Source organism: Uranotaenia lowii, chromosome 3 (assembly GCF_029784155.1).
Source record: "Uranotaenia lowii strain MFRU-FL chromosome 3, ASM2978415v1, whole genome shotgun sequence".
Classification (NCBI taxonomy): domain Eukaryota; kingdom Metazoa; phylum Arthropoda; class Insecta; order Diptera; family Culicidae; genus Uranotaenia; species Uranotaenia lowii.
This window is the reverse complement of record NC_073693.1, coordinates 52,872,302-52,898,313: the sequence shown is the minus strand read 5'-3', so window position 1 is coordinate 52,898,313 and position 26,012 is coordinate 52,872,302. Positions and strand designations below refer to the sequence as shown.

At 39.4% G+C, this 26,012-nt stretch overlaps 2 protein-coding genes across 3 annotated transcripts; one reads left to right on the top strand and one right to left on the bottom strand.

The window, feature by feature from the left end:
* Positions 1 to 16,064: 16,064 nt before the first annotated feature.
* Positions 16,065 to 18,660, bottom strand: LOC129755508 (SWI/SNF-related matrix-associated actin-dependent regulator of chromatin subfamily E member 1). Its single transcript, XM_055752037.1, has 4 exons — positions 18,518 to 18,660; positions 17,908 to 18,442; positions 17,079 to 17,837; positions 16,065 to 17,012 (listed from the first exon to the last, which is right to left on the bottom strand). The coding sequence occupies exons 2-4, from the start codon at positions 18,422 to 18,424 to the stop codon at positions 16,204 to 16,206; spliced, it is 2,085 nt and encodes a 694-aa protein (XP_055608012.1). The 5' UTR covers positions 18,425 to 18,442; positions 18,518 to 18,660; the 3' UTR covers positions 16,065 to 16,203.
* Positions 18,661 to 18,814: 154 nt separating this feature from the next.
* On the top strand, positions 18,815 to 25,553 carry LOC129755506 (ATP-dependent DNA helicase Q4). 2 transcript variants are annotated; one of them, XM_055752036.1, is made up of 9 exons: positions 18,984 to 19,093; positions 19,169 to 19,246; positions 19,624 to 20,865; positions 21,570 to 23,161; positions 23,222 to 23,432; positions 23,497 to 24,233; positions 24,294 to 24,784; positions 24,843 to 25,162; positions 25,234 to 25,553. In XM_055752036.1, the coding sequence occupies exons 2-9, from the start codon at positions 19,208 to 19,210 to the stop codon at positions 25,465 to 25,467; spliced, it is 4,866 nt and encodes a 1,621-aa protein (XP_055608011.1). In that variant the 5' UTR covers positions 18,984 to 19,093; positions 19,169 to 19,207; the 3' UTR covers positions 25,468 to 25,553. The 2 variants fall into 2 exon arrangements, with proteins under 2 accessions (XP_055608010.1, XP_055608011.1); XM_055752035.1 differs by lacking the exon at positions 19,169 to 19,246 and having other exon boundaries at positions 18,815 to 19,093.
* Positions 25,554 to 26,012: the final 459 nt, after the last annotated feature.

The following is a 26,012-nucleotide window of genomic DNA, read 5'->3' as shown; positions in this document are numbered from 1 at the left end:
TACACAAATAACACACGACGTATTACAGGACACAACCCACTAAAATGAGTTCAGATGATGGAATAAAAAAGAGACCTGTGTATGATCGAATAGATTCAAAAACCTGGCTGGCGAACGTTTTGCCAAATTCCTTATATAGGATGCACAAAATATTTTTCTTAACTCTTCATTTGGCATTAGAGAACTTTACAGATAGGGAAAACATATTTTATGTTCTGAATGTGTATAAAAACATAAATATAGATGACTCAAGATGTGTGACCCACGATTCCCCACAAGCTAAGATTTGCAAATTGGTTGCGTTTGTGTGACTTATTGATTTTTCATAAAAAAAAATCCTTTTCCATGTGAAAGAACATGATAAAGCTAAGATCATACGCGTATGAGCATATTTTAGTTATGACATTTCGGTTCCCAGTCGATGAAATTTGTAGGTGCTTTTTTAATTATGTAAGTAAATTTGTTTAACTTTTTTTAGCTTGATAAATAGAAGAAGCTTAAAAAGCGTATTTAAGCCAACAACATATAGAAAAATATGCTTGAGCAAAGCGACGACGATGACAGTTGGATTGAGATTTTTATCTCAAAACACATCTGAGATATTCAAAGTGGCCCAGTTTCCCCCCATTGCCCACGTTACCCCACTCTCCCCTACACCGAAAAAATTCACCGAATCTTCACATGAACGCTACGTGAAAATGTACATGGATTTTTGCCACCATGAAAATCACGTGAAACCTACGTGAATTTCCGGTAGCAAACCGAGCTACACCCAAAATAATCCGCACGTCGTGGCTACGTGAAACACACATAATTTTTATCCAATTGATTTTCACGTAGTTTTGACCAATATAACAGATGAACGCACCTCAATAAGTATACGTGCTTTATGAAATTCAGCTACAACTTACGTGAATTTCAAGTGACTTTGATGCGATGTTAAGATGAAGAACGAATAAAATGATTTTAGTTTGGAAATGAAATTGTTGTTGATTTAGTTAATGGCTTTTTTCTTCTCTCTGTTGATTGTAATAAAAAAAATAAAAATTTTATTCAATTTAATTTATTTCACTTCTTCCAAACAAAACTAAACCACTATCTTTGCACTTCTTTTTAGGGGTCGTTCAGTACCACGTGGACAGAAAAATGAGATTTTTGACCCCCTCCTCCCCCTCCGTGGACAAGCGTGGACTATAGGCAAACCCCTACCCCCCTCCCCGGATGTCCACGTGGACACATTTGAAATTGTTTTTTTTTATCTTATTCTAATTTGATAGTTAGAAAACAATACTTTTTGCCTTTTTGTTATTAAAATGGTGAAGTGTCCGTTAAAATATGTCATTTTATACTTAATAATTTATAATAGATAAATTAAAGTGGGGTTTTCAAAAGGAGCAAGTCAAACACTGAAACACGTCTGGTTCATTTGGAAGCCAGAATCAAAGAGACTGGTCCGTTTATTCTTTATTTTTAACAAAGCCAGCGAGGTTAACATGTCGATTGGGTAAACAGAGTGGTATCGGACCTGCATCTCGAAGAAGTCAACTAGCTAATCACTACAAATGGCTGATGTTATAAAAAACGAATAAGCATTTCCTGATATAAAATAATTTTAAAAATTATAAATTTCAACATTATCATATTTATCACTTGCTTTCAGGTGGCTACTAATTGTTTAAATTTTGCAGTGTTAAGATTTTGATTTAAACATCTTAATATTTATTCAACTTTAAAAAATATCTTGGAAGTAAGTGTGTCCACGTGGACATGACCTAAACCCCTACCCCCCTCTCCGTGGACAAGCGTGGACATTTCCATACACCCCCCCTCCCCCTAAGTTGTCCACGTGGTATGTGAACGGCCCCTTACTGCACTTGTTAGGTGATAAAATAATATTCGATTTCCGCTATAGCTCTTGCGGCCCAGCTCACTTTGGCTTCCAAAATCCTGAAAAAGAAAATGACTTAATTATTTCAATAATAGTAAAACATTTTTAAATGATAAATATCTCACCATTTACAATGCGTGCGCTATACCCTCTAGTATTCGTTCCAGCACACACTTTCTTCCTTCTCGATGTGCCAGAACTTCTTATATCGTACCACTTTTCGAGCTGAGGAAGAATATTTTCTTTCAGTTGGAATCAAATTTTTATTGCTTTGACTTACCATTTTCTGTCGATCTACAAGGGCGTGAAAATTTTAGCATCAGTACTGTTGATAAGGTTCCGAAAAAACCACAAATTTACCGAAAAATCACGAAATTACGGAAAAACGTTCAACCCAATGTTTACAACTCAAACAAAGCTCAACAAGCTGATTGATGCCAGCTCTTTTTCTTATAAGAATTTCCAACCAAACGTTTGAGAAAATTCCTCAATTGATTTCAAAAGCCAGTCCCTTAGACTTTACGTGAAATTCATGAGGAAAAAAAATAGTTACTCCAGATTCACGTAGAATCGATGGGATGCATCAAAAGCTCAGTTTACGTGAAAAATACCGTAGAATTAATTTTCAAATTATTTTGGGTGTAGCGCAGCGAGCAGAATTCACGTAATTTTCATATGAGTTGTATGTGAAAATAACGTAGGTCGAATGTGAAAAGGGATGCGTTCTGCTCCATGCGATTCACGTAGATTTAATTGAATAGTTAAAAAATGTGTTGATTTTGCAGGACATTTGATTTTTTCTTAGACACGATGTACTTTGCACTATCAATGGAAACTTTGTACATTTCACTTCACATACCTGACACATAATACCGCATCGAAGATGGCATTTGGGTTGTCTCCATAGTGATTGCCTGGTCGTCGTAGCTGCCCCAATTCCGAATTCTGTTAAAATAACATAAAATTTAAATAACGAATACACAACAAAATTTCAACTACTCACGAATAATCAGCTTCATCACCTAGAATTTTCTCTTTTTGATAGCACCAACCCTTGGATCCGCGCCATATTGAGTAGTGTATTCCGTCACATAGATTTTACGTGAATAAGTTATTCAGAGCTACGTGAACGTCAAATAGAATGCATCAAAATCCTTTGTACTTTGTGGATCATTGCATTTTCACGTAAATCGAATGTGTCTTCGTTTTAACAGCAAACAGCCATGTGAATTTCACGTACGGATCAAGTGAATTTGTATTAGCTTCTAAATGATTAACGTAAGTCGAGCAAAAATTCACGTAGTAAGCGCCTACGTGAAAATCCAGGTGAATTTAACGTTTTTATTTCGGCTGAGTGTACACTCAGCCGAAAAGAAAACGTTAGATTCACCTGGATTTTCACGTAGGCGCTCATTACGTGAATTTTTGCTTGACTTACATGAATCACTTAAACACTATTACAAATTCACTTGGTCCGTACGTGAAATTCACATAGCCGTTTGCTGTCAAAACAAAGACACATTCAATTTACGTGAAAATCCAGTGATCCGCCAAGTATAAAGGGATTTGGTGCATTCTATGTGATGTTCACGTAGCTCTGAATAACTTATTCACGTATAATTTATGTGAAAGAATTCAGTATCCAATATGGCGCGGATCCAATGGTTGGTGCTAGCAAAAAGAGGAATTCTACGTGATGGAGATGCTGAATTAACGTGAGTAGTGAAGATTTGTTTTTGTATTCGCCATTTAAATATTCTGCTATTTTTTACAGAATTTGGAATTGGGAGGACGGCCAAACAACTACTATGGAGCAACCCAAATTCCAATTTCGCAAGGATTAATTTTTTTTATATATAGGTAAGTGAAGTTCAATAATAAGTGCAGTGAAAGTATTGTTAAAAATAATAATTGAAGTGCAAATTTTAAGTGAACATGAAAAGTGTATTTACTATTGGAAATAATAAAATAATAAAACATCAACACATTTTTTTATTTATAAGATCCGAAAAGAACTCATAACGTTCATATTTTAATGAAATCTACGTGAATTGCACGTAGCAGAACGAATCCCTTTTCACATTCTATCTACGTTTTTTTCACATACAACTCATATGAAAGTTACGTGAATTCGTCTTGCTGTGCGAGCTCTGTTTGCTACCTGAAATTCACGTAGGTTCCACGTGATTTTCATGGTGGCAAAAATCCATGTACATTTTCACGTAGTGTTCATGTGAAGAGTTTTTTCGGTGTACTATTGTGGATCACAATTTGTGGTATCACTGACCACACTGACGGGACACTCGATTTCGATGTTGGGGGCTAAGCTTACAAGCGATGTGCAAAGCCGATACAAGAGTGCGCTTCGATTTATGTTGAAGAATTGGTAACTTGGGTTGCCAGGTGCTCTGATTTGACAGTAAAACACAGACTTTTGACCAATTGTGTTGGTTGAACAAAATTCGAGGTCTAGTCAAGCATCAGGGATATTTGAAAATTGTTTGGGAAGAGAGTCAAGCCGAGAACCGAAATAATGATGCGTGTCGTGTCTAGCCAAACGCGAACTACAGTCAAGAGAATATTTCCAACCAAAAAATGCACGACACGCATCATCGTGCATTTTGCTCTGCTCTCCGCCCAAATCACCTCCCTCCCACCGTAGGACTCGGAGAGCAAACAAACACGTTCTACTGGACGCGTTCTGCTTGTGGTTCTAGACATTGAGGAATGATTTTACGTTTATAATTTTCATATTTTTGTGAAATCGCAAATTGTTGCACCTCACTAGAATGTACATTAAATTTCCTTTCCAATAAATATACTTTTGATTGGCCCAAACAAAGTAAAAGCACTGAAAATCCGGGTACAACCTGACGGTGGACCATAAAAAGAGATGAAATTTCAATTTGTAAAAAAATCAAGCAAAGTAGCCAACTTTGAAAAATTCCAGAAAATTCAATTTTTGCTGCATCGAAAATCTAAGGACAACAAAATGTTAGAATTAGAATAAATTTTGTTCGCATTTTTTTTTTTTTCAAAACTCTGCCACCGCTCAAACAGTCTTTACTAGCAATCAAATGAAAAGTAGGTTTTTCAGACCACTTTTTTGAACTTTTTATGACCCTTTTATTAAAAAAAAAATTTAAAAAATATTTCTTGGCTTCATAATGAAGACATTAACTTCAGCTTTATGCATATGACAAATATTTTTTGGACGTCAAATATAATATGAACTACAGCAATTTTCCTGAGGCATGTTTTTCGGATTTTTTTCTTTCCTGCTGAATAACGAGAAAACTAGTAGCTTTAGGTATACAGGTATAATATTTTAAACATATTTTTCTGACATTACAAGGTTTCTCTTGATATAAGTTTTGTATGAAATTAATTATAATTCAAATGACATAGATAGATTTTACTTTTATAGTATCAAATTGACACTCTTAGTCGGAATAGGGAGTTTTTTTTGTCCAGGCTTCCAGGGTTCGTCCTTATAAAAAAGTATGCAATATTAAAGAACTTTTGAATTCATTTTGGGTCCCCGAAGAAATTTTTGTTTTTTAAAGCTTCTAAAAGTTACAAGCATTCGAACTTGCAATAGTGTCAAATTGACACTCTAATGCGGATGAGGGTTAATGTATCAAAATTGTTCGATAAGTGCTCTACTTGAAATGTCGCGTGTAAGCATTATTATTTCACTGATCGTTCATTGAAATTTATTTAGTAAGATCGGCATGGTACGTGGTAAAAAAGTGTATTTGTTAACTATTTCCCAATTCCAAACTAACCGAATCTGAAATCTGAATCTGAAATCTGAATCTGAAATTTGAATCTGAAATCTGAATCTGAAATCTGAATCTGAAGTCTGAATCTGAAGTCTGAATCTGAAGTCTGAAATCTGAAATCTGAAATCTAAATCTGAAATCTGAATCTGAAATCGGAATCCGAAATCTGAATCTGAAATCTGAATCTGAAATCTGAATCTGAAATCTGAATCTGAAATCTGAAACTGAAATCTGAAATCTGAATCTGAAATCTGAATCTGAAATCTGAAATCTGAATCTGAATCTGAAATCTGAATCTGAAAACTGAAATCTGAAATCTGAAATCTGAAATCTGAAATCTGAAATCTGAATCTGAATCTGAAATCTGAATCTGAAATCTGAATCTGAAATCTGAATCTGAAATCTGAAATCTGAATCTGAAATCTGAATCTAAAATCCGAATCTGAAATCTGAATTTGAAATCTGAATCTGAAATCTGAAATCTGAATCTGAAATCTGAATCTGAAGTCTGAATCTGAAATCTGAATCTGAAATCTGAATCTGAAATCTGAATCTGAAATCAGAAATCAGAATCTGAAATCGGAATCTGAAATCGGAATCTAAAATCTGAATCTGAAATCTAAATCTGAAATCTGAAAACTGTATCTGAAATCTAAAATCTAGATCTTATATCTCGCGTGAGCTTTCATAACGTCGAATGAAACAAAATTTGAAAAACTGAGATATTCACTAAAAAAGCTTCATTATAACATTATCTACCTATGTGATTGATAAAGCAATCAATTTAAACCCTTTTAATATATAAAATTTAAGACTTTCAAAATGACGAATGAAACAAAACCTTGATTGCCAATTTCTATGTTGCTTACGTCCCTTCTTCCAAACGGCGAATGTGCAGAGGAAGAAAAACCTAGCACATTCGCTATGGATTCCATGAGCAAACAAGTGTATACAGGTAGAGGTTATCAGAATATTAACCTGGCAATGAATATTATTTCAGATTTTTGTTTTCAAGCGTTCTTAAATCGATACTCAAGCAGGCTTTCGAACGCTGTAAAGTAATGCAGCAAAGAAAAGAAACCGAACAGCAGCAGTAGCAGCAAACCCAACAACTAATAGCCACAGGCTGATCGGCAGCAGCCTGCTGCTGTTAGTCACCCAATCACCCGATTCACAATTTTATTACGCATTCACTAATAAATTTACCGCTACACTCGACAACTCACTCATGCGCATCGGATGTTTTTTTCTACGCGTGAAAAATTTGAATTTTGAAAATCGATTTTTGCCGGAAATACGCTTTTATTCGGAAGTATCGTGGAAAATATTAGTGTTGATAAAGTTTGTAAAGTGTTTTCCCATTATTTGATCCCGGAAAAATCAAATAGAAGATCGTGAACCGAAAAAGAAAAGCGAAAGGACGCTAGTGAAAAGTGAGGTTATCACAAACGATGGAGGGTGGACAGGATCCCCCTGATCCGCCAGGAACAAGCAGGAGCCCAGGAAACAGCCGTGAACAACAGCCGAAAGAAACAGAATATGAGGAGATTTCTTATACCGCTACTGACTCCGCACCGTACCGCGTTTATTTTGAACCCGCCAACAAAGCTTCCGGAAAATTAAACAAATTTGCTCTCGGATGTACACTCAAAAAAATGGAAAGCTTCAAAAATTTTATTACTGACATGAAATATGTCAGTCAAAGGAAGATAATCGTTTTTTTGAGCAGCTACGTGAAAGCGAACAAACTGGTTGAGCAGATCCAAAAGGATGGATTGGGATATAAGGCTTATATCCCCAGACACCTAATTTGTATAACAGGTGTAATAGCAGGAATCCCGACCGACATTGACCTGGATGAAATCAAGGGTGACATAGAGTGTGATGTCCCAATTCTAAGTATCAACAGGATGTTCAGAGGTAAGGAGAAAGAACCTATTAACCGCGTGCGTATCACCTTCAGATCACAGCAATTGCCGGAGACTGTGAAACTCTTTTGTTGCTCCGCCAAAATCCGACCATTCACACCATCAATCATCTTGTGCGGCAAATGTCTTCGATTCGGGCACAAAACGACCAATTGCAAAGGAGCAAAACGTTGCGAAATTTGCTCGGAACGCCACGAGGAGGAAGAACAGTTTATTAATTGCCAGAAACCTCAAAAGTGCGCTCATTGTCGAAGCAACGAACATACATCTCTGGATAACAACTGCCCTGAAAGGAAAAGGCAGCAAGACATTAAGGTCCTCATGTCTAAGCGAAACTGGACATACACAGAGGCCAAGGAACAGGTATCTACATCGTATCGTAATCCATATGCACCACTTTTGAACGCGGAAGAGTTCCCTACACCGATGGAAAGTTTCGCCAAGGTGACGCGAGGAAACTTTGCCAGGAAAGATGCCATGAGAGAAGCTTGGATCAAAACCAACGAAGAGCGCCAGGAAATTCAGCCAGCCGTAAAACTACACAAGGATCAACCGAAGCAAATAAATAAAAATTTTAAAAGAGCCAGAATGGAAGATTCTCGCTCTAAGCCAGAAGCCAGATCTACTTTCGAGGAGCGAGAAGAAATAATTGCGCCAGTACCTGGAAGCAGCCGTGGTGCAGCACTCAACAACCCACGAAAGGTCCAAGTAGAGGAAAAATGGGAAAATGCGGTAAGACAAGCACAATTAAATTTAGATCGTAATTACCAGGAAAGGATGATGTCTTTCTATTCCGAATTTAGAATTCCGAATCAAGAAGAGGTCAAAACATTATTTAAAGATTGCACAAAGAAACATTTCAACCTAGCAAATTCAGTTGTTTTGAACAAAAATTAACTATCATTGACTTTCGATTGCGTTAACTCTCTCCATATAAAAACTGTTACAAATAAAAATTGTCCGAAATAAAAATGGCTCAAAAAACTGATTTCAAAATTCTTCAAGCAAATGTGCAAAGTTTCGTAACGAACAAAGCAGAAATTCAAAGAATTTTGTCTGGAGATGGTTTTACTGCTGCCTTACTGTCAGAGACATGGACTAACGAAAACTTTGAAAACACCAATAAATACAATTTTCCCAATTACCATTTTGTACCGCATTCTCGAAACGACAATTACGGAGGAGCGGGCATTTTACTTCAAAACACTCTAAGCTACCAGAGATTACCAACACCCCAACACCTTTCTGCGTTAACACAAACAGTTAGTATTCGAATCACGCAGTTGGATTTAATACTTTGTTCGGTCTATGTTAGTCCATCGATCAACATAAATGATTTCGAAACCGATGTCCAAGCTATTTTCACTAATCTGACGCAAAACACAAAAATCATTCTTGGTGGTGATTTCAATGCGCACCACACAGACTGGGGAGATGATATCTGTGATGCAAGAGGAGAGAAACTCGTTGAAGCAATAAATAACAGTAATTTATTGGTAGTCAACAACGGTAGCAAGACATACATCCCTTTACAACTGAACCAGCGATCTACTGCTATTGATGTAACTCTGTGTTCTGCGAGTTTGATAGATACGGTACATTGGATGGTTTTGGATTATGGTATTGGAAGTCACCATATGTGTCTGGAAATTTCGTGGAAAAATAATTCACATTGCAACAATAAACACTTCTACAACAAAAAACTTATTCGCCAAGAAGTGGCTGCATTAGAACACTACGACTTTGACAACTTTTCTGAACTTTCGTCAAAAATGAATAGCATACACAAGTTAAGCAAAATGAAATGCAAAAACACACCAAAGTTCTGGTGGTCCGACATTGTAGACAAAGCATGGAAGGACAAATCTGAGGCTAGAAAAAAATTCAATCAGATCTCTACAGTAGATAACCTCTTAGATTTTAAACGAAAGGCAGCCATTTTTCAGAAGAGGAAAAGAGATGAGATACGCAAAAAATTCGAAGAGTTCTCAAATGAGTTTAACCCTTTCACTAGTTCGAAGGAACTATGGCAGAAAGTGGGACGTTTAACCGGCAAACGTTTCTATAAAAAAGAAAATTGTCTATTACATGATGACGAAGCTATGGCTGAGGCGTTTCTGGACACACACTTCGGATCACACGACCCACAACCGTATGAAGAACCACTCTATTTACTTACAAATGGCTTGCTTGTTAAGGAATCGTGGCACAGAATTCTAGCTTCCAAAAAGAAGACATCAGCTCCAGGTGAAGACCACCTTTCTTATGAGCTACTGGCTCATTTCAAACCCGTGGTAACTGAAAAGATAATATCCTTGATCAACGACATGTGGATGAGGGGAGCCCTAGAAGAGAGCTTGAAGGTAATAAAAGTAATTGCCATTCCAAAACTCGGTCGTGACCAGAGCACCGCTGCAGGTAAACGTCCAATCTCATTAGTACCCACTCTAACCAAGATCGCTAACACAGCAGTATTGGAACGTCTGCAGGACTTTCTTGACGTTAACAATATACTGCCAGAAACTTCTTTTGGTTTTCGCAAAAACTCCTCAACAAATACTTGCGTATCGTTTGTCCTTAACTGGCTGAAACAAAGTAAGCGAGACAAATTCACAACTGCCATGATATGTGTCGATCTGTCAAACGCTTTCAACGCGATCAAGGTGGAAAAATTGGAGGAAATTTTAAAACATATAAAAGTTCCACATGAAGTGCTTCGTTGGGTTATGTCGTTCCTGAGAAACAGGACAATAAATTTTCATATGAGATACAAGACGCTATCAAGGACAATCAATAACGGTCTTCCACAGGGGGATGTCTTGTCACCAACCCTGTTTAACGTCTATACAATTAACTTACACAAAATCGTACATCCAGATGTGATGCTCGTTCAATATGCCGATGACTTTGGGATTCTTATTCGGGCAAAGCATTTGCAAACTCTCAACGAAATCGGAGAAGCTTATTTAGCCAATTTTGCTGAAACTGCCAGTACACTAAACTTCTCTATTAACCCAGAAAAAACGAAAACAATTCTGTTCCAACACGGCAACAAACAGCTAAGTGTACATCTCAATGGTACTTTGTTGGAATCTGTAAGATGTCACAAGTACCTGGGCATAATTTTTGATCGCTACCTTAGTTTTGGAATACACATAAAAGAACTGCGGTCGAAAGTACAAGACCGCTTAAACATGATCAAGGTACTCAATGGTGTAAAACACGGCGCCCATCCGGAGTCGATGATAAAAATACACAGGGGACTCTTCCGGAGCATAATGGACTACGGTAGCTCAGTATACAACAACTCCTGCAAAAGCAATCGAAATATTCTAGCAGTGGTGAATAACCAATGCCTTAGAAAGGTCACGGGAGCTACAAGGAGCACACCGAGAAACGTGCTAGTCGCTCTAAGCGGCCAAGAGCCCGTTGATCTTAGGCACGCATATATTGCTTCGAAGGAAATATGTCGACACATGTCAAGAAACAATTTAATCGCTCGTCAACTAAAAACAATAGAACTACCAGTTGATGTAAGTAAATGGCACCAGTACACTTACCAGGAAAGGATTTACTGGACGAATAAAGAAGTATTTGACTGTATCCAATCGACCGAACGCTTCGAAATTGTGCATGGTGTAGAAATTTTCCCTACTTTGGAAGGATTATCGGGTTCAAAACAAAACTCAAACCCCATGAGGCTGAAACAACTGGCACTCTTCGTTATGAATGGAAGATATCGAGGTCGTGGTCGTGTTTTCACGGATGCCTCAAAGGATAGAAACGTCTGCGGTGTTGGAGTCTTTGTTGAGCAAACAAGAACGCGGTTATCTCAACGTCTCGAGAAGGAAACCAGCATTACCTCTGCAGAGTTGATCGCTATTCTAAAGGCAACGGAATTAATTGAACAGCAGTGTCTCGAAGGATCCGTCATCTACACCGACTCGCAAGCATCTTGCATGATGCTTCTCAATGCACTCGAATCCAGAGAAGTCGAAAGCATTTTTGTAAAAATCCTCCGAAGTTGCTCAAAACACCGAATAACCATCCAATGGATACCAAGCCACGTATCGATTGGTGGAAACGAAGTGGCTGATGCGTTAGCCAAGCATGGTCTCCAGTCGAATCAGGTGATTAACAATATGTACATGCTGGCTGACGGATTCAACTTTCTAAAGAAGTCTCTTGCCGATCAAACAACAGAATGGTATCAACGTTACTCGTTAGACAAAGGAAAGACTTTTTATTCCATACAACCTGATTTTTCCACGGTTCCATGGTTCGTGGGAAAAGATTTAAAAGGAAGGGACGTCCGGCTCCTGAATCGCTTGATGGCTGGCCATGACTTCTCCAAGTATTGGCTAGCAAAAATGAAAATTCGGGACGATGCTAACTGCGAACTATGCCAAGAACCTGAAACTTCAAATCACATAACCCTCGCTTGCCCACGTTTCGAATCATCGAGATTAAAGTACGACTTCAACAACAAATATTCGAACTTGGAAGAACTATTCAAATCAAGAAACATATCGCATTACGAACAAATAACAAAATTCTTGAGAGAAATCAAAGCAGATTTATAAATTATAAAAAGCTGCAACACAGGGCATATAGTCCAAGTTACTGGCCCTTAATCCAGAACTGCTGGCAGACTATCGATGCTGCAGAAGCAGTTCAAGTAGAAAGAAGAAGAAGAAGACAACTCACTGAATTAACATTCACTATGCCGAGAAAATTGAAAATTTACCGGTAAATGCCTCAGAAACATTTGGGCGTAAGTGCAAGTTGAAGGAATCAAAGGACGAATGAGACAAATTTCCCCTCCAGCTGATCGGCAACAGAAATCTGATTAGCAGCTGCGAGCTGGTTTGACCGATGGCGCACCCAATTCACACATATCATTATGCATTTACTCACCAGTTAACCGCTACGCTACACGGAAAATAATAAAAAGGTAAAATTTACCGAGATAGCCAAGGTGAACGCTCGTGAAAGCCAAAAAGGTAACTTCTACCTCTTCGAGGTGAAACTCACCTCACAGCGCGGTAAAATTTACCTGAATCGAGGTTGGAAAAAAGGTACAATTCACCGAGGAAAAAGGTGAATCCAAAAAAGGTAAATCTTACCTCGTAGCGAGGTTAAGTTCACCTGAATTGAACTGAATAAAAAAGTATAATTCACCTAGAAAAAAAGGTAAAACCAAATATGGTAAAACATACCTCGTAGCGAGGTGGAGTTGACCTGGATTGAGCTAAACAAAACGGTACAATTCATCTCGAAAAAAATAACTATTTGCCAAACGCGTTTATTGAGGTTAAGCTGTTTTGTCGTTCAGGAGGGAAGTTTTGCTTCGTACCCAAATGTGAAAATTGGAACAGAATGGTAAGTGTTTTCTTAGATATCATTTAGTTGTGATGGTTCTCGTTAAAAACTTTGCTTTTGTTTCAGACCGGCCCACAGAGCGAAGAAGGACATGAATGTGTTAACGCAATGCAGAAGGATTCAGCGGTCATGGTGGCTCGGGAGAACACGAATGCCGAATTGTCACGAGCTTGGCAAAGAAAGGACTTGCCTCAACATTTTTTTAAAAACGGTGATACATTCTAATATCAGGTGAAAGTCCCAATTTATTTAAAATAAATATCAAATTTTGAATGAATTTTGTTTTATTTTTTATTGAGGAAACCCATCAAACGAACTGGCATTTACCTTTTAAATCAGTGAATGGGAAAACGGTATTGTTTACTATTTTGCTAGGTGAATGCGAAAAAGGTAAAATTTACCTTTTTGCTAGCTGAATTTAAAAAAGGTAGAATTTACCTTTTTGCTAGGTGAATGAAAAAAAGGTAAAATTTACCTCGAAAGAGGGGTGGAAAAAAATCACCTCGCAAAAAGGTAAATTTTACCTTTTTTTTATTTTCCGTGTAGATATTTCACTTATGGGCGATGGGCGCGCTCGCAACGAGGGTATACCATTTCTCGTGTGTTAAACAGAGAAAGCATAAGCCTTCACTCCAATTTCACTCCGATTAGCTGTCATTCTTATGGAAATCTGTGTAAGAGTAAAGAGCAAGCTTTATTCTTTTTAGCAGGCCCAATCCCAATTAAACAGCCACTACGCCGAGAAAATTGAAAATTTCCCATAGTATTTGCATCAGAAACATTTGGGCGTAAGTGCAAGTTGAACGAATCAAAGGACGAAAGAAAAGAGACGAATGAAACAAATTTCCCCTCCAAACGACGAATGTGTTCAGACGTATGAACGATTTATGTTTGAATATGTCGTATGTTCCTATATGATTAAAAAATAGCTCTAAAAATTGCAAAATATTAAATTCATAATGTGAAATATCTGACACAATTAGTTTCCATGAATATTGCGTATTTTTTGAAGGGTTACCGGCGAAGGAATAAAAATACACCGAAAAAAAAATCATGGTAACCGTTACCATATCCGAGGGTAAATTCAAAAATAAAAACAGATGGTTTTTTTTCGAGTACGTTTTTGGTTATCTTGAACAACAGATTAGTTAAAATTACCATGTGAACGTGTTATGGTGCGTTATGGTAGAATGACGGTCAATTTTACTATGCCATGGTATTTAAGACAAAACTATGGTAATTTATCCATGCATTCAATGAAATAATTTAAATTTTTAAAATGCTGGTTTATTTATTAATCACTGTTATTTTTTTTCACATAAAATATTTTTGTCATCATTTTTGTCATTAACACTGTATCAGGAACTATATGCCAAAACCAAACGTGATGAAGGTTCCTTCTACATTTTGTTTCCGGTGTTCCGCGGTTTTCCTAAGATTTTATTTTGGTCTTCTCGAATCATCATCTAAAAACGTAAAAAAAAAATAAATATTGTGCAGATATACTAATAAAATTTACTTACTCTTGAACATTTTATAAACTGTTGAAATTTTCGGCCGTTGATGACTCTGCTTGCACTCCAGATTGTAATGGCCTTCTGCGGATAAATAAAACAATGTATCTTTTGTGACATATCTCACACCAAAACACTTTACCTTTAAGATCGCGGCACATAGCACTAAATCAATATTGTTTCCAATGTTTCAACAAAAAATTAAAATCCAAAGCCATTTCAATGGCAAGGAGTCAACAAAGTGCAAGATGACACAACTAATTGAAAGTACTTTGGCTAACGACAACCATGGTAAAATGTACCACAGTATTGTGACGATAACCAAAATTTTATATTCGAATGCACAAAACGTTCCGCATGGTGAAATTAAGCCTCTTTTTATGTAGGTTTACCATATTTTCTTTTGACCCGCATGGTAACATTAACCAAAACATCGTCAAAATAACCGAAACTTCATATTTATCAACAAATTTTGCGCATGGTAAAGTTAAACCTCTTTTTTCATTAAGGTTTACCATATTTTTTTCTGCCCGCATGGTAAAATCAACCAAAAAGTCGTCAAAATAACTAAAACTTTATTTATCTCGACAATATTAACGTATGGTAAAATTAAACATTTTTATTCATTTTGGAATACCATGATTTTTCTTTCAGTGTAGGATTTGAAAAACACTCTTCAAATTTCAGAAGCGTTTTTCTCGGTTCGGTGTTTCTGTTTCATTCGACGTAATGAAAGCTCACGCGAGATATCTGTACCTGAAATCCGATTTCAGATTTCAGATACAAATTTTAGCTTCTGATCTCAGATTCAGATTTCATATTCAGATCTCCTAGTTAAGTTTCCGATTACAGACTTAGATTTCAGATTAAAGACTCAGATTTCAGATATTTATCCGGAGAAATTTGAAAACTGAGAATGAGTTCAGTTGCTACTCTAGAATCGAACGTTTAGTTCGCGCAATTCCATGCTAAAGGTTTCTTTGCAAAAATATTCTTCAAAAAAATATAATATATTTTATACATGTACGAAGTGCATTGAAGTGCTTTCTTCCTAGCTGCCTGGCTGATCTGATGCGATAATTGTATAATGGTGGAAAAAAGCAAACGAGCAACAAATTGAACCAAATCTCGGCAAACCGCAATTTGTCGGAGTTCGGGATCCGGCGCGCGCTGCATTGCTGCATAGTGTACTAAACATAGCAAATAATCAAGAGAAGGTTATATGCCTAGAGTAAAATTAAAATAGAGAGAATTTTTTCCCCCTTTTCACGATTTTTTTAAGTTGAAATAAAAGGCCACTGGAAGCTGAATGGAAGGTCTTTTAGACTTGTTCTGGAACTTAGAAGTATCAATAAGAACTTTAATTTTGGGCTGCATAGAATCCAGTTCAGGTCAATGATGAAACTGAGTTAGCTTTTTTCTATCTGTTTTATGGATAATGAACATTCGAATAATTTTCTGTTTTTAAGACTTGATTTATAAATATTTAACTCTTTTCATGGTTCGGTCAACGAAAAAAACATTGCGCAAGTAGTAGTATATTGCTAATAAACAAATAAAACACAAATTTCAGAAAGCAATTTTATTGGAATACGATAGAATAGACACGAATAATATATTTTGTGTATTACAGCGAATTAGCACAATTAATAATGGACAAATCAGTTGATTTCTTCGTTACATTCAGTAAAGGTTTCGTTTTCATTTCAATCGTCACGGGCAGCTGCAGCGGCTGCAGCGGCTGCGGCCGCAGCTGCAGCAGCAGCTTTCTTTTCGTTTTCCTTCTTGCTCGATTTCTTCTTCTTTGCCGGAGTCTTCTCAGGTTTCTCCGGCTTTTCAGGAGTTTCAATCGGATGTTCAGGTGCTGCCGATGGTGGCGGAGCAGGTCCACCGGCTTGTGGTGGTGGAGCACCTGCTTGAGCGGGTCCTGGGCCATACGGCGAATGTGGATGATGACCGTCACCCGGTGGAGCTCCGTGATGTGGGTCTGGCCCATAATGACTCATGTGGCCACCGGGACGTGGTGGACCTTGCATGTACTGTCCGGGTGGCGGTGGTGCGTACTGTTGATGGTACGAGTAGTGCCCGTACTGTCCATAGGGTTGGGGATGGCCACCATAGCCAGATGGAAGATAGTAGGGACGTGGTGGTCCTCCGTGTGGATAACCCGGATACCCAGAATGAGCAGGCATTCCCGGATGGGGTTGCATGTGCGGAGGCATATGATGACCGGGTGGTGGTGGTCCTTGATGGTGAGAAACATTGACATTCGGTGGGGGTACGTGAGATTCAGCACTATGCGGAGGATTAGGCGAATAGGGAGCTGCAGTTGGTGGAGGACCTGCGGGAGCAGTTGAAGATTGTGCATGGTGGTGCTGAGATGCCGGGGGTGGCGTTGCTGATGCTGCTGGTGTAGGAATCGGTGCAGGGGCCACCGGTGCTGCCACAGTTGACGGTATTTCAGGTTTCGGTTCAGGACCTGCTGGAACGTGAGGTGGAGCAGGACGATAGACATCTGAAAAACATAAAAAGAAACATTATTTATACTTACTTCACAAAAATGAAATCACAAAAACTATACCATGCTGAATTGGTGTAGAAACTGGAGCAGCAGACGGTGCTGATGGATCATGACCACCGGGATGGACAGGCTTATGTTCTCCAGGGAACGGAACAGGCCCGGCGTTTGGTACTTCTTTTTCCTCGGTGGAAGATTTAGATTTTCCCAGCTCTTCCGATTTCGATGCATCGTCTTTATCATCTTTCTTAGCGGAACTAGCTTCTTGAGCTTTGGGTGTCGAAGTGGGATCCGATATTGGTTCAGCTGTCGCTGCCGAAGGAGAAGTGTCCATAGAATGATCCTCTGATTTGGAAGCTGACGGCGCTCCCGGTCCGGTGGCCGCCATGGGAGGCTTTGTTTCTTCAACGGTACGCAATCTCTCTCGTTTCAACATCTCGTATTGACGCTCGACCATCTTCTGGAAAGTTTCATCATCGACTGCTGGTTTGCAGTGCTTTTTAAGTTCCTCCTGAAACTGCTCGCTAGATTCACTGAATTTGCGCTTACGAGTTTCGAACTTTTCCTCAATGAGCTGAAGCTCATGTTGTAGTTTCATTTGATGCATGGCCAGCGATTGAACTTGGCGTTTGAGTACGTGCATACGTTGGGTGGTAACCACCGAGCGCACATCCGGGACCACAGCATCCGAGAATATTTCGTTTATCAAACGATGATTCCGGGAGAATCGAGCGTAGGCGACATGTTTGAAAGAATAGCCGTCATCCTGGTCGTCCTCGTCTTCTGCCGGCTGAATATCGATCCGGCGATCTTGTTGGTTACCTGTGGATTGAATTAAGAAAATAATTATTAAAAGGTGCTAGTTTTTAACCTCTAGTAAAATCATACCAACCTTTCGACCCGGACCGGGAGCTACTTTCGGACCCCTCTCCCTCCGGTTTAGATTTGTTCTTGGCCGTCAGATAGGCCAAGTAGGCCGGCGAGTTGTGATACGCTTTCATATTCTTTTCGTATTCCAACTTTTCGGCTTCATATTCGGTGATAAATTCTTCTTTATCTCCTTCCGGCAAATCTCGCCACTGCTGCCCTATAATTTTTCCGACCTCCCACAGCTTCAAATCGGAGTTGGAAGATTTAATCGAATCCCACACCTTCCGAGAGTAACGCATATACGGCATCAGTGGCTTCTCCGGAGCCTTCGGTGGTTTCAAAACTTTTTCCGCCGCTGTAGTGGCCATTTTACCCAACTTCTGTGGGGTGAACGCTGGATTGCCATGGGGGCTAACCATGAACGGACTGGATGTGTCCGGTTTGTTGCTTCTTTCCGAATTGGACCCGGACGGCCGGAGCCGTTGCGTAGTGGGCGTCGAAGTTGGGACGTGTTGTTTATAATTTGACGGCAGCGCCATTTTGAAATTTGTTGTATACTGCGGGAGTAGATCATGATCTTTAACTAACGATTTTATAACTTTTACGAAGTTTTGAACAAAAAATTTACTTACAGTTTTTACCAGATAGTTTAATGTATCGATTCCAAAATAATTAGCCTGATATAATCCACGTTTTCACTGCGGAATCACTACGGGAACATCGCTTTGAAATTTGCGAAAGTTTGTTGCTGCCAGCTCTCAGAAACGCCGATGAATTCAAGGTAACTGAACTTTCGGAAGGTATAACACAGAACTGTCAACTGACGTTGCCCTGCCGATAAAGTTCGACTTCTGTCAAACTCAACCGCCCGTATGATGACGTCACATCTGATGGCAAAATGCGCCGTCCATTCCCTCGTTCAATGTTTTGACTTCGGTTGCGGGAGAAAATGAGCGCGCGCAAAAATTTTGTTCGGTTCTTGTTCAGTTTTCGATAGCAAAGCTGGGATTCGAAAATTCAATTTAAAAGTTTCAAACTATGATCCAACTGCGGTAGTTCAGTTAAAGTTTTTCTAAGAGTTCCATAACGTGACGATACGGTGAAGAATGGAGGATCCTGTTTTTCGGACCAAGTATCAAAAGTACAAGTACAAAGTAAAATTATGGGAGAAAGAGTTTCGCAAAAAACATGGGCGAATTCCTTCAAAGGTATTGAGATGTTTGCTCGCTTGTCCGTTTTTGGTGTTTGGAGTTTTGAATCATTGAATTTTTTTTTTTTTTTAGAAACGAACACAAACACATACAGGATCTCAATGAAACTTGATGTTTCCTCGAAGAGATTCCCTTTTCTTAATTCTAAGCGTACATCTTTAGTATTTTAGTAGTAGTATTTAGTATTTTTTATTAGTATTTTAAACTTTAATTATGACGGACCGTCATTGACGGTTATTGATGGATTCCTTTTAATTTGATGTATGAATGAACTTATGAATCGAAACATAGATTAACTTTGAGGCTACCGTTATTTCGAATAATAAACTTAAACATAGATTAACTTGTTTGATACTTTGTTAAATTTAAATCAGCGGTTCAAAGCTCCTACTCAATTGCAGAGTTCAGCTCTTAGTTGTTTTCGATTGAAATTAAGGTTTTTTTGTAACACAGAACATTGATAGCATAACATTTTTCTCGAAATTGAACTATGAAATTTGAAAATACTTTTGATTACCTTTTCGCAGCATGACATCCGCGACTCTCCGGCCGATGTGCGCAACTCGTACAAAATGTACTACAAGCTAAAAACGTCACTCCTGGAGGATACGCTACAGGATGTTCTCGATGATGATGATGACTTCGATAGCTCACTGGTATCGCAGATGGAGAGCAGCCTTTCCCAGGATATGTCGTTCAATGGCGAAACTTTCTCCAATCTTGGTGAGATGCAGGGTGCCAACATTTCACTTGGCAATTTACTCACCGATCAAATATCTGGAAAAGTTACGGAATTCGAGACTGAACAAGAGTCCGAACAAAATGCACGCGCTTGGGGTAAAGAACTCAATCGAAAGAAGCCGTCACAGGAACTGGTAAAGGAACCATCTCCTGTGAAGCCGAAAGCTAAGGTCCCTACTAAGTTGATGGAAGCTTCGGTGGTGGTGCCGAAACGAAATCCCCGAAAATCGCTGTCAAGCAGACTGTCAAGCAATTCTTTTTCTTTGAATACAAATTTGAGTTCTTTAACCAGTTCCAAATGGACAGAAGTGCTACCAGATTTAGAAACCCTGTTGAATGAAAAATCGAAACAGGAAACCTCACCTATTCAGATAGCCACGTTGAATGCACAACAATCGAAAGAACCAATTAATCAGCTGGATGCTGGTTGGCTTAACCGACAGACTTCAGAACCGGGAACTAATATCACACCCATTGTCAAAACGGACTTACAACCGAAACGTTTCGGACTACGTAATCTGAATCTTTCCTCGATAGAATCCCCTTCGGCGGCACCAGTTGATGTTTCCACTAGTTTCGGGATGTCAGCATTAAGCATGAACTCATTTACATCTGCAACACCAAATTCTATGTCTGATACCACTAGTCCACAAATTATTGCGCAAAGTACAGCCTTTGATCGTTCTGTTCAGTCGGATTCGGATGGCGTAGTTGAAAACAGTGAAGACGAATCATGCACAGGGGGAGGATCTCACAATTCCAGTGTTGTCCGTCACGTGGCGAAAAAGCGAAAGGTTTTCACCAGTGTGAATACAAGAGTGGAAAAAGATACTTCTGCAATTAAAGAGATTGAGCCGAAAGCAGATACAATTGTCCAACAAAGCGCCAAAGAAGTAGAAAATCGGGATCCAATAGGGGTCGATGAAACCGTTTCCACCGAGATGAAGGAACAAAAACCGAAAAAAGGGCGTAAAAAGGTTGTGCTAACTAAAGCGAAAGGCGCTGCCAAGAAAGAGGTTTCGTTAAAGGTAAGTTACCTTCCGCTTTTGCTTTCCTTAAAAACCTCTTTATCTGAAATTTCTAACGCATGTACCTAAATAGGTTTCAAACCATTTATGATCAGATCAAGAGTAGACAGAGTAGAGCACCGTATACAAAAAAAATGTTTTTCATTTGTTAAATCATTTAAATGAGGCCCTTGGATCGTCATTTGGAGGTTGGATTGTTTGTTTAAAAATTGTTGAAGCTCATGTTTTACGACAATAAATCTTTTAATTAGCAGAGGTCTGATGGCGCTCACCTAATCTTAATGGAAACGAGTTGCTTGTGCCAACATCTAGATGTCACTACGAGTTGTTCTTCATAGTCAGCTACAGTATAAAAACTAGTGACATCTGATTGACAGTCAGTAAAAAAGTTATTGGTTGTGAGTTAAAGCAACAGCTATTGCAATGCAGCGCCAGCTGATTTTTATTAGCAGAACTAGGAACAAACAGTTTTTTTTAATAATAGGTAATTTACATTTTCATAAACGACCTTGATTAACGTTAATTTATAAACTGATTAAATCTTCTTTTTTCTATTTTTACTTATGAATTGTTAAGTACATATTTCCGTTTTCTGCTCTTTGAGTCAAGAATCAAATGATCGTTTGAAACGTGTTTCAGTATTTGAATGTAGCACCAAAAATGTGTACCTAAAAAAATTGACAATTTCTTATTCATTGGAACAGACCGCCGTCACTCGTCGATTACCAAAGCGTGGTCAGAAAGCAGTCAGTTATTCTCTGGACGCGGATGCTGACTCGGGTGACGACGTGGAAGGCAAGGACCCGTATGCTGACTTCGACGACGACGATAAAGATCCCGATTTCAAGGAGTTGGAAATATCGGCCGAAGCTCACGACGAGAGTCTAGAGAAGGGGCACGAGTTGGAAGAACAACAAATCCCGGTGGCCGTTTCCATTAAATCGAAAGCAGGGCGCAAAAAGGCTGAACCAAAAGCAAAACCTGCCGCTAGAAAATCTCGAGCGAAAGCTCCTACGGTTTCTCCTAGTGGAGGAAGAAAGAAGCGATCAACTTCTGCGAAAAAGAGTCCTGCCGCTCCAAGGATTGGTGGGAACACAGGGAAAGGCAAACGGAGGGTTGCCAGAACTGCTGCTGCCCCGAAAGTTAATCCTGTTGAACAGGAACTGGAGAAAAAGGAAGATGAGTTTAACGATTACGTGCTGGAATTTGGAATCGAAAGTTTGAATAATGCTCCGAGGGTTGACATAAGAGAATTGGAAAAAAGTTCTAAGACAGCTGAAAGTTTTATTAAAGGAATAACGGTAGAAAAACCTAGCAGTTCGAAGGTTGTTTCTAACGATGAAATTGTCACAAGCAAAGAAGCTGCTATGAGGAAGAAGGTTGCAGCAGGGAAATTGAATGAAAATTTTGTCCGCGTAGACATAAGGAAGAAAGTTTTTGTTAAGGGCAAGAAAACTATAAATTTCAGTCGTTACAAGAAAAATTTATGGAAGAAAAAGAAAATTGCTGCCCTGAGTGGACCAGAAATGGATATGGGAGGATGTGACGGGGGCGTCTTGACATGTTTCGAGTGTGGCGGTACTGGTCATATGGCCAGGTACTGTAAAGTTAAAGGGGAAAACCTGCTTCCTCTAGAAGGAGCAGATGGAATCGAGGACTCACCTTTCCCAACGCTAGAAGAAGCAGAAACAATGGCCCAGTCGAAATCGCTTGTTGTTCACGCTAATAAAATTCAAAATTTACCAGCTGTAGCAAATCCGTTATGGAAACAGGAAGACGAAGCAAGCAACGAATCGCCAGATGGTCTTAAGAATGCCACTGAAGACGAAAGTAAAATTGATTATGAAGAAACCTCTTGTGAGCCTGAACCCACACAACCCACAAGTTATATTGGCCACGCCATTCCGCAAGATTTTTTGAAAAAGTCTGGGATACTGGAGTACACGGTTGGTAACAAAGACAAAATTAATGCGCTTTACGATCTTACTCCCGATGGATCTCTACCTCCTGCCCCAAAGGAAGTAAAGGAAGCGTTGAAAATGTTCGGCCATGAACAGTTCCGACCCGGTCAGGAACGAGCCATAATGCGAGTTCTCTGTGGAATGTCAACCTTGGTAACCTTGAGTACGGGTTCCGGCAAATCGCTGTGCTACCAATTGCCAGCCTATCTATATCGAAAGCACCGGAAATGCGTAACTCTGGTTATATCGCCTTTGGTGTCCCTCATGGAGGATCAAGTTCACGGAGTGCCTGGCTTTCTCAACGCTCAATGTCTTCACACGAATCAGACTCCCAAGTAAGTCTTTAACGGAAATTAGAAAAAGTTTCTATACTCCTAACTATTTTTCTTTTCTAGAGTTAGAGAGAAGACAATGGCAGCGATTGCGGCCGAAGAACTAGATGTGCTGTTAATATCGCCGGAAGCAGTTGTGTCCGGTGAAAAGTCAACCGGTTTCGGTTCGTTACTCCGTCAGCTCCCACCCATTGCTTTTGCCTGTATCGACGAGGCGCATTGTGTGTCTCAATGGAGTCATAATTTTCGGCCCAGCTATTTGATGATCTGTAGGGTAAGGAATCGACCAAAACATTATTGTTCCAAGCATTTTATAATAGCTAGACATCTCGTTTCAGGTTCTCAAAGAAAAGCTGGGCGTTCAAACAATTCTCGGTCTAACGGCCACGGCCACCATACAAACGAGACTCAGCATTGTCGAACACTTGGGCGTTCCCGATGGGTTGAACGGAATCATCAGCGACATCCCGTTGCCAGATAATCTAATCCTAACAGTGTCGAAAGACGCCAACCGAGACGCAGCCCTATTGCACTTACTACGATCGGATAGGTTCAGTGAACTTCATTCGATTATCGTTTACTGTACCAGACGTGACGAATGTGAACGAGTTGCTTCATTTCTAAGAACGTGCTTCCAGGATAGTCAAAGAGCAGCCGAGGCCGCAGAAGGTGGAACTAGTTCCAAAAAACGAAAGCGAGTGAACTACACGGCAGAACCCTATCATGCTGGGCTGCCTTCTTCGCGAAGAAAGACCATCCAAAATGCTTTTATGGGTGGGGATTTGAGAATTGTGGTGGCTACCATTGCTTTCGGTATGGGTATCAATAAGTCGGATATTCGAGCCATAATCCATTACAATATGCCGAAAAATTTTGAAAGCTACGTCCAAGAGGTCGGTCGCGCTGGTCGCGATGGAAAAATTTCTCACTGCCATCTGTTTTTGGATAGCAAAGGTAACGATCGGAACGAGCTGCGTAGGCACGTTTACGCTAACTCAATCGATCGGCATGTCATTCGAAAATTGTTGCAGAAAATATTCGTTCCATGTGCCTGCATTAACAACTTCAAAAACAAGTAAATTACGAATAAGTTTTATTTGATTTCTTCAAACTACTGTTTTATTTATTTTTACAGAGAATTTTCAGAAGAGCACCGGAAACAAATCGAAGCTCTCAAAGACATCGATTGGTCGGAGGATTTCAACGATCATGCTCCCAATAAGTCCACTGATGTAATGGCACTAGCACCGGTGAAAAAACAACGCATTTGTCCCGGTCATGAAGCCTGTTTTTCGATCGAATCTACCGTGCAACAGTTGGATATTCCAGAGGAAAATATATCGACGCTTCTTTGCTACCTGGAACTGCACGAAGAACGATACATCCAGGTGCTAAGCCGGGCTTATGTTATGTGCAAGGTGATGTCCTATGCTGGTGCGAGGGCGCTGAGAGCTGCAGCCAAGCAGTGCCCTCCTTTGGCCATGGCAGTTGCCTTGGATCTGAAAAAGGGAGTATCCCACGATACCTCTACCTTTCTTGAATTTCCTGTGATAGATGTTGCGGCTGCTATCGGATGGGACAGCGGCGTAGTGAAGTTTCAGCTGAAAAATCTCGAATGGACTGTCGGTATGTAATTTTAGGATTTATTTTCAAATTTTCTTTTTACATCCTCTGATGTTTCCAGAAAATAACGTCCGCAAACGAAGTCCCATCACGGTGGTGTTCTATGATCTTGGTTTTCGCATTCGAGCGCCAGGTGATTTGTCGGATGATGAGCTGGACTCCAATTTGGATTCCCTTTACGCACGTGTTACGAGCCAGGAAAAGGCACAACTCATCCAGTTGCAATGCGTGTTCGATGCCCTGTCGTCGGTAGCTTTCCAAACCTACGTACCGGTCAGTGGTGCGGAATGCCCTCGAGGACCATCGGATAAGCTGAAAAAAGTAGTGCGTGACTATTTTCAAACCAATGTTAACAACGATAACGTTGAACTCGTTCCTGAGGTACGTCGCCTAAAACACTTTTAAGTGTATATCAAACTAACAAATTTCATTCATTTCAAAAATCAAACCAGAACGACGACACGCCGGATTCCCAATTGGTCAGCGACGTGCGTACCATGGTGCACCGGTATCCGGAAAATAACTTTAGCGGACGGGCAATCGCACGGATTTTCCACGGAGTGCAAAGTCCCAACTATCCGGCCGTTATCTGGGGCAGATGCAGCTACTGGCGCAGCCATACCGGTGTTGATTTCAATAGAATTGTCCGGCTGGCAAACGCGGAAATTATACGAATGCGAACCTAAACCATATTCTAAATGTTCTAAATTTTACTGACTGTTTCCGGAAAAGTTGTTATTTTTATAAGTTAAATAAACCATACGAATTTAAATTCAAGCTTTAACTCTTCGAAAAATATATGAAAAATCGCGTGAGACAGTAACTTGTGACGTGTTTTCTTCAAAGTAGCACATAAGGCTGAGTTCACTGCAATGTTTTTTTTTTAATTTACCGTTTTGGCTAATAAGATAAAATATAATTATTATTCAATCAAATTTTTGAAGATTATGAGGTTGAAAATTTAAAAAAGTACATTCTTTTCTAGTTTGGCTAGTGAAAATCAGGAGGCGCTGCAAGTCGTTTGGAAAAATCCAAGGGGAGAGGGAAAGGTGCATACGATCTCTCAAATTTAAAGACCTTAGAAAAACCTTTTATTCCTATACCAGACCCATGTAACTTTTCGAAAATTCTTTCTATACGCTCAGTGCTGCTCCCTTCTGAGAAGGGGTATCATAACAGGCGACTAAAATAGCTTGTACACCCTCCATGGGAGTCAATGGTTTGAGTATTC

Coding starts and splice junctions, on each gene's coding strand:
- LOC129755506 (XM_055752035.1), top strand. CDS start 18,992: ATGGAGGATCCTGTTTTTCGGACCAAGTATCAAAAGTACAAGTACAAA. Junction 19,094..19,623: donor ATGGGCGAATTCCTTCAAAG/GTATTGAGATGT, acceptor ACCTTTTCGCAG/CATGACATCCGCGACTCTCC. Junction 24,234..24,293: donor ATTAACAACTTCAAAAACAA/GTAAATTACGAA, acceptor TTATTTTTACAG/AGAATTTTCAGAAGAGCACC.
- LOC129755508 (XM_055752037.1), bottom strand. CDS start 18,424: ATGGCGCTGCCGTCAAATTATAAACAACACGTCCCAACTTCGACGCCC. Junction 17,838..17,907: donor CTCCCGGTCCGGGTCGAAAG/GTTGGTATGATT, acceptor TTCAATCCACAG/GTAACCAACAAGATCGCCGG. Junction 17,013..17,078: donor TTCTACACCAATTCAGCATG/GTATAGTTTTTG, acceptor TATGTTTTTCAG/ATGTCTATCGTCCTGCTCCA.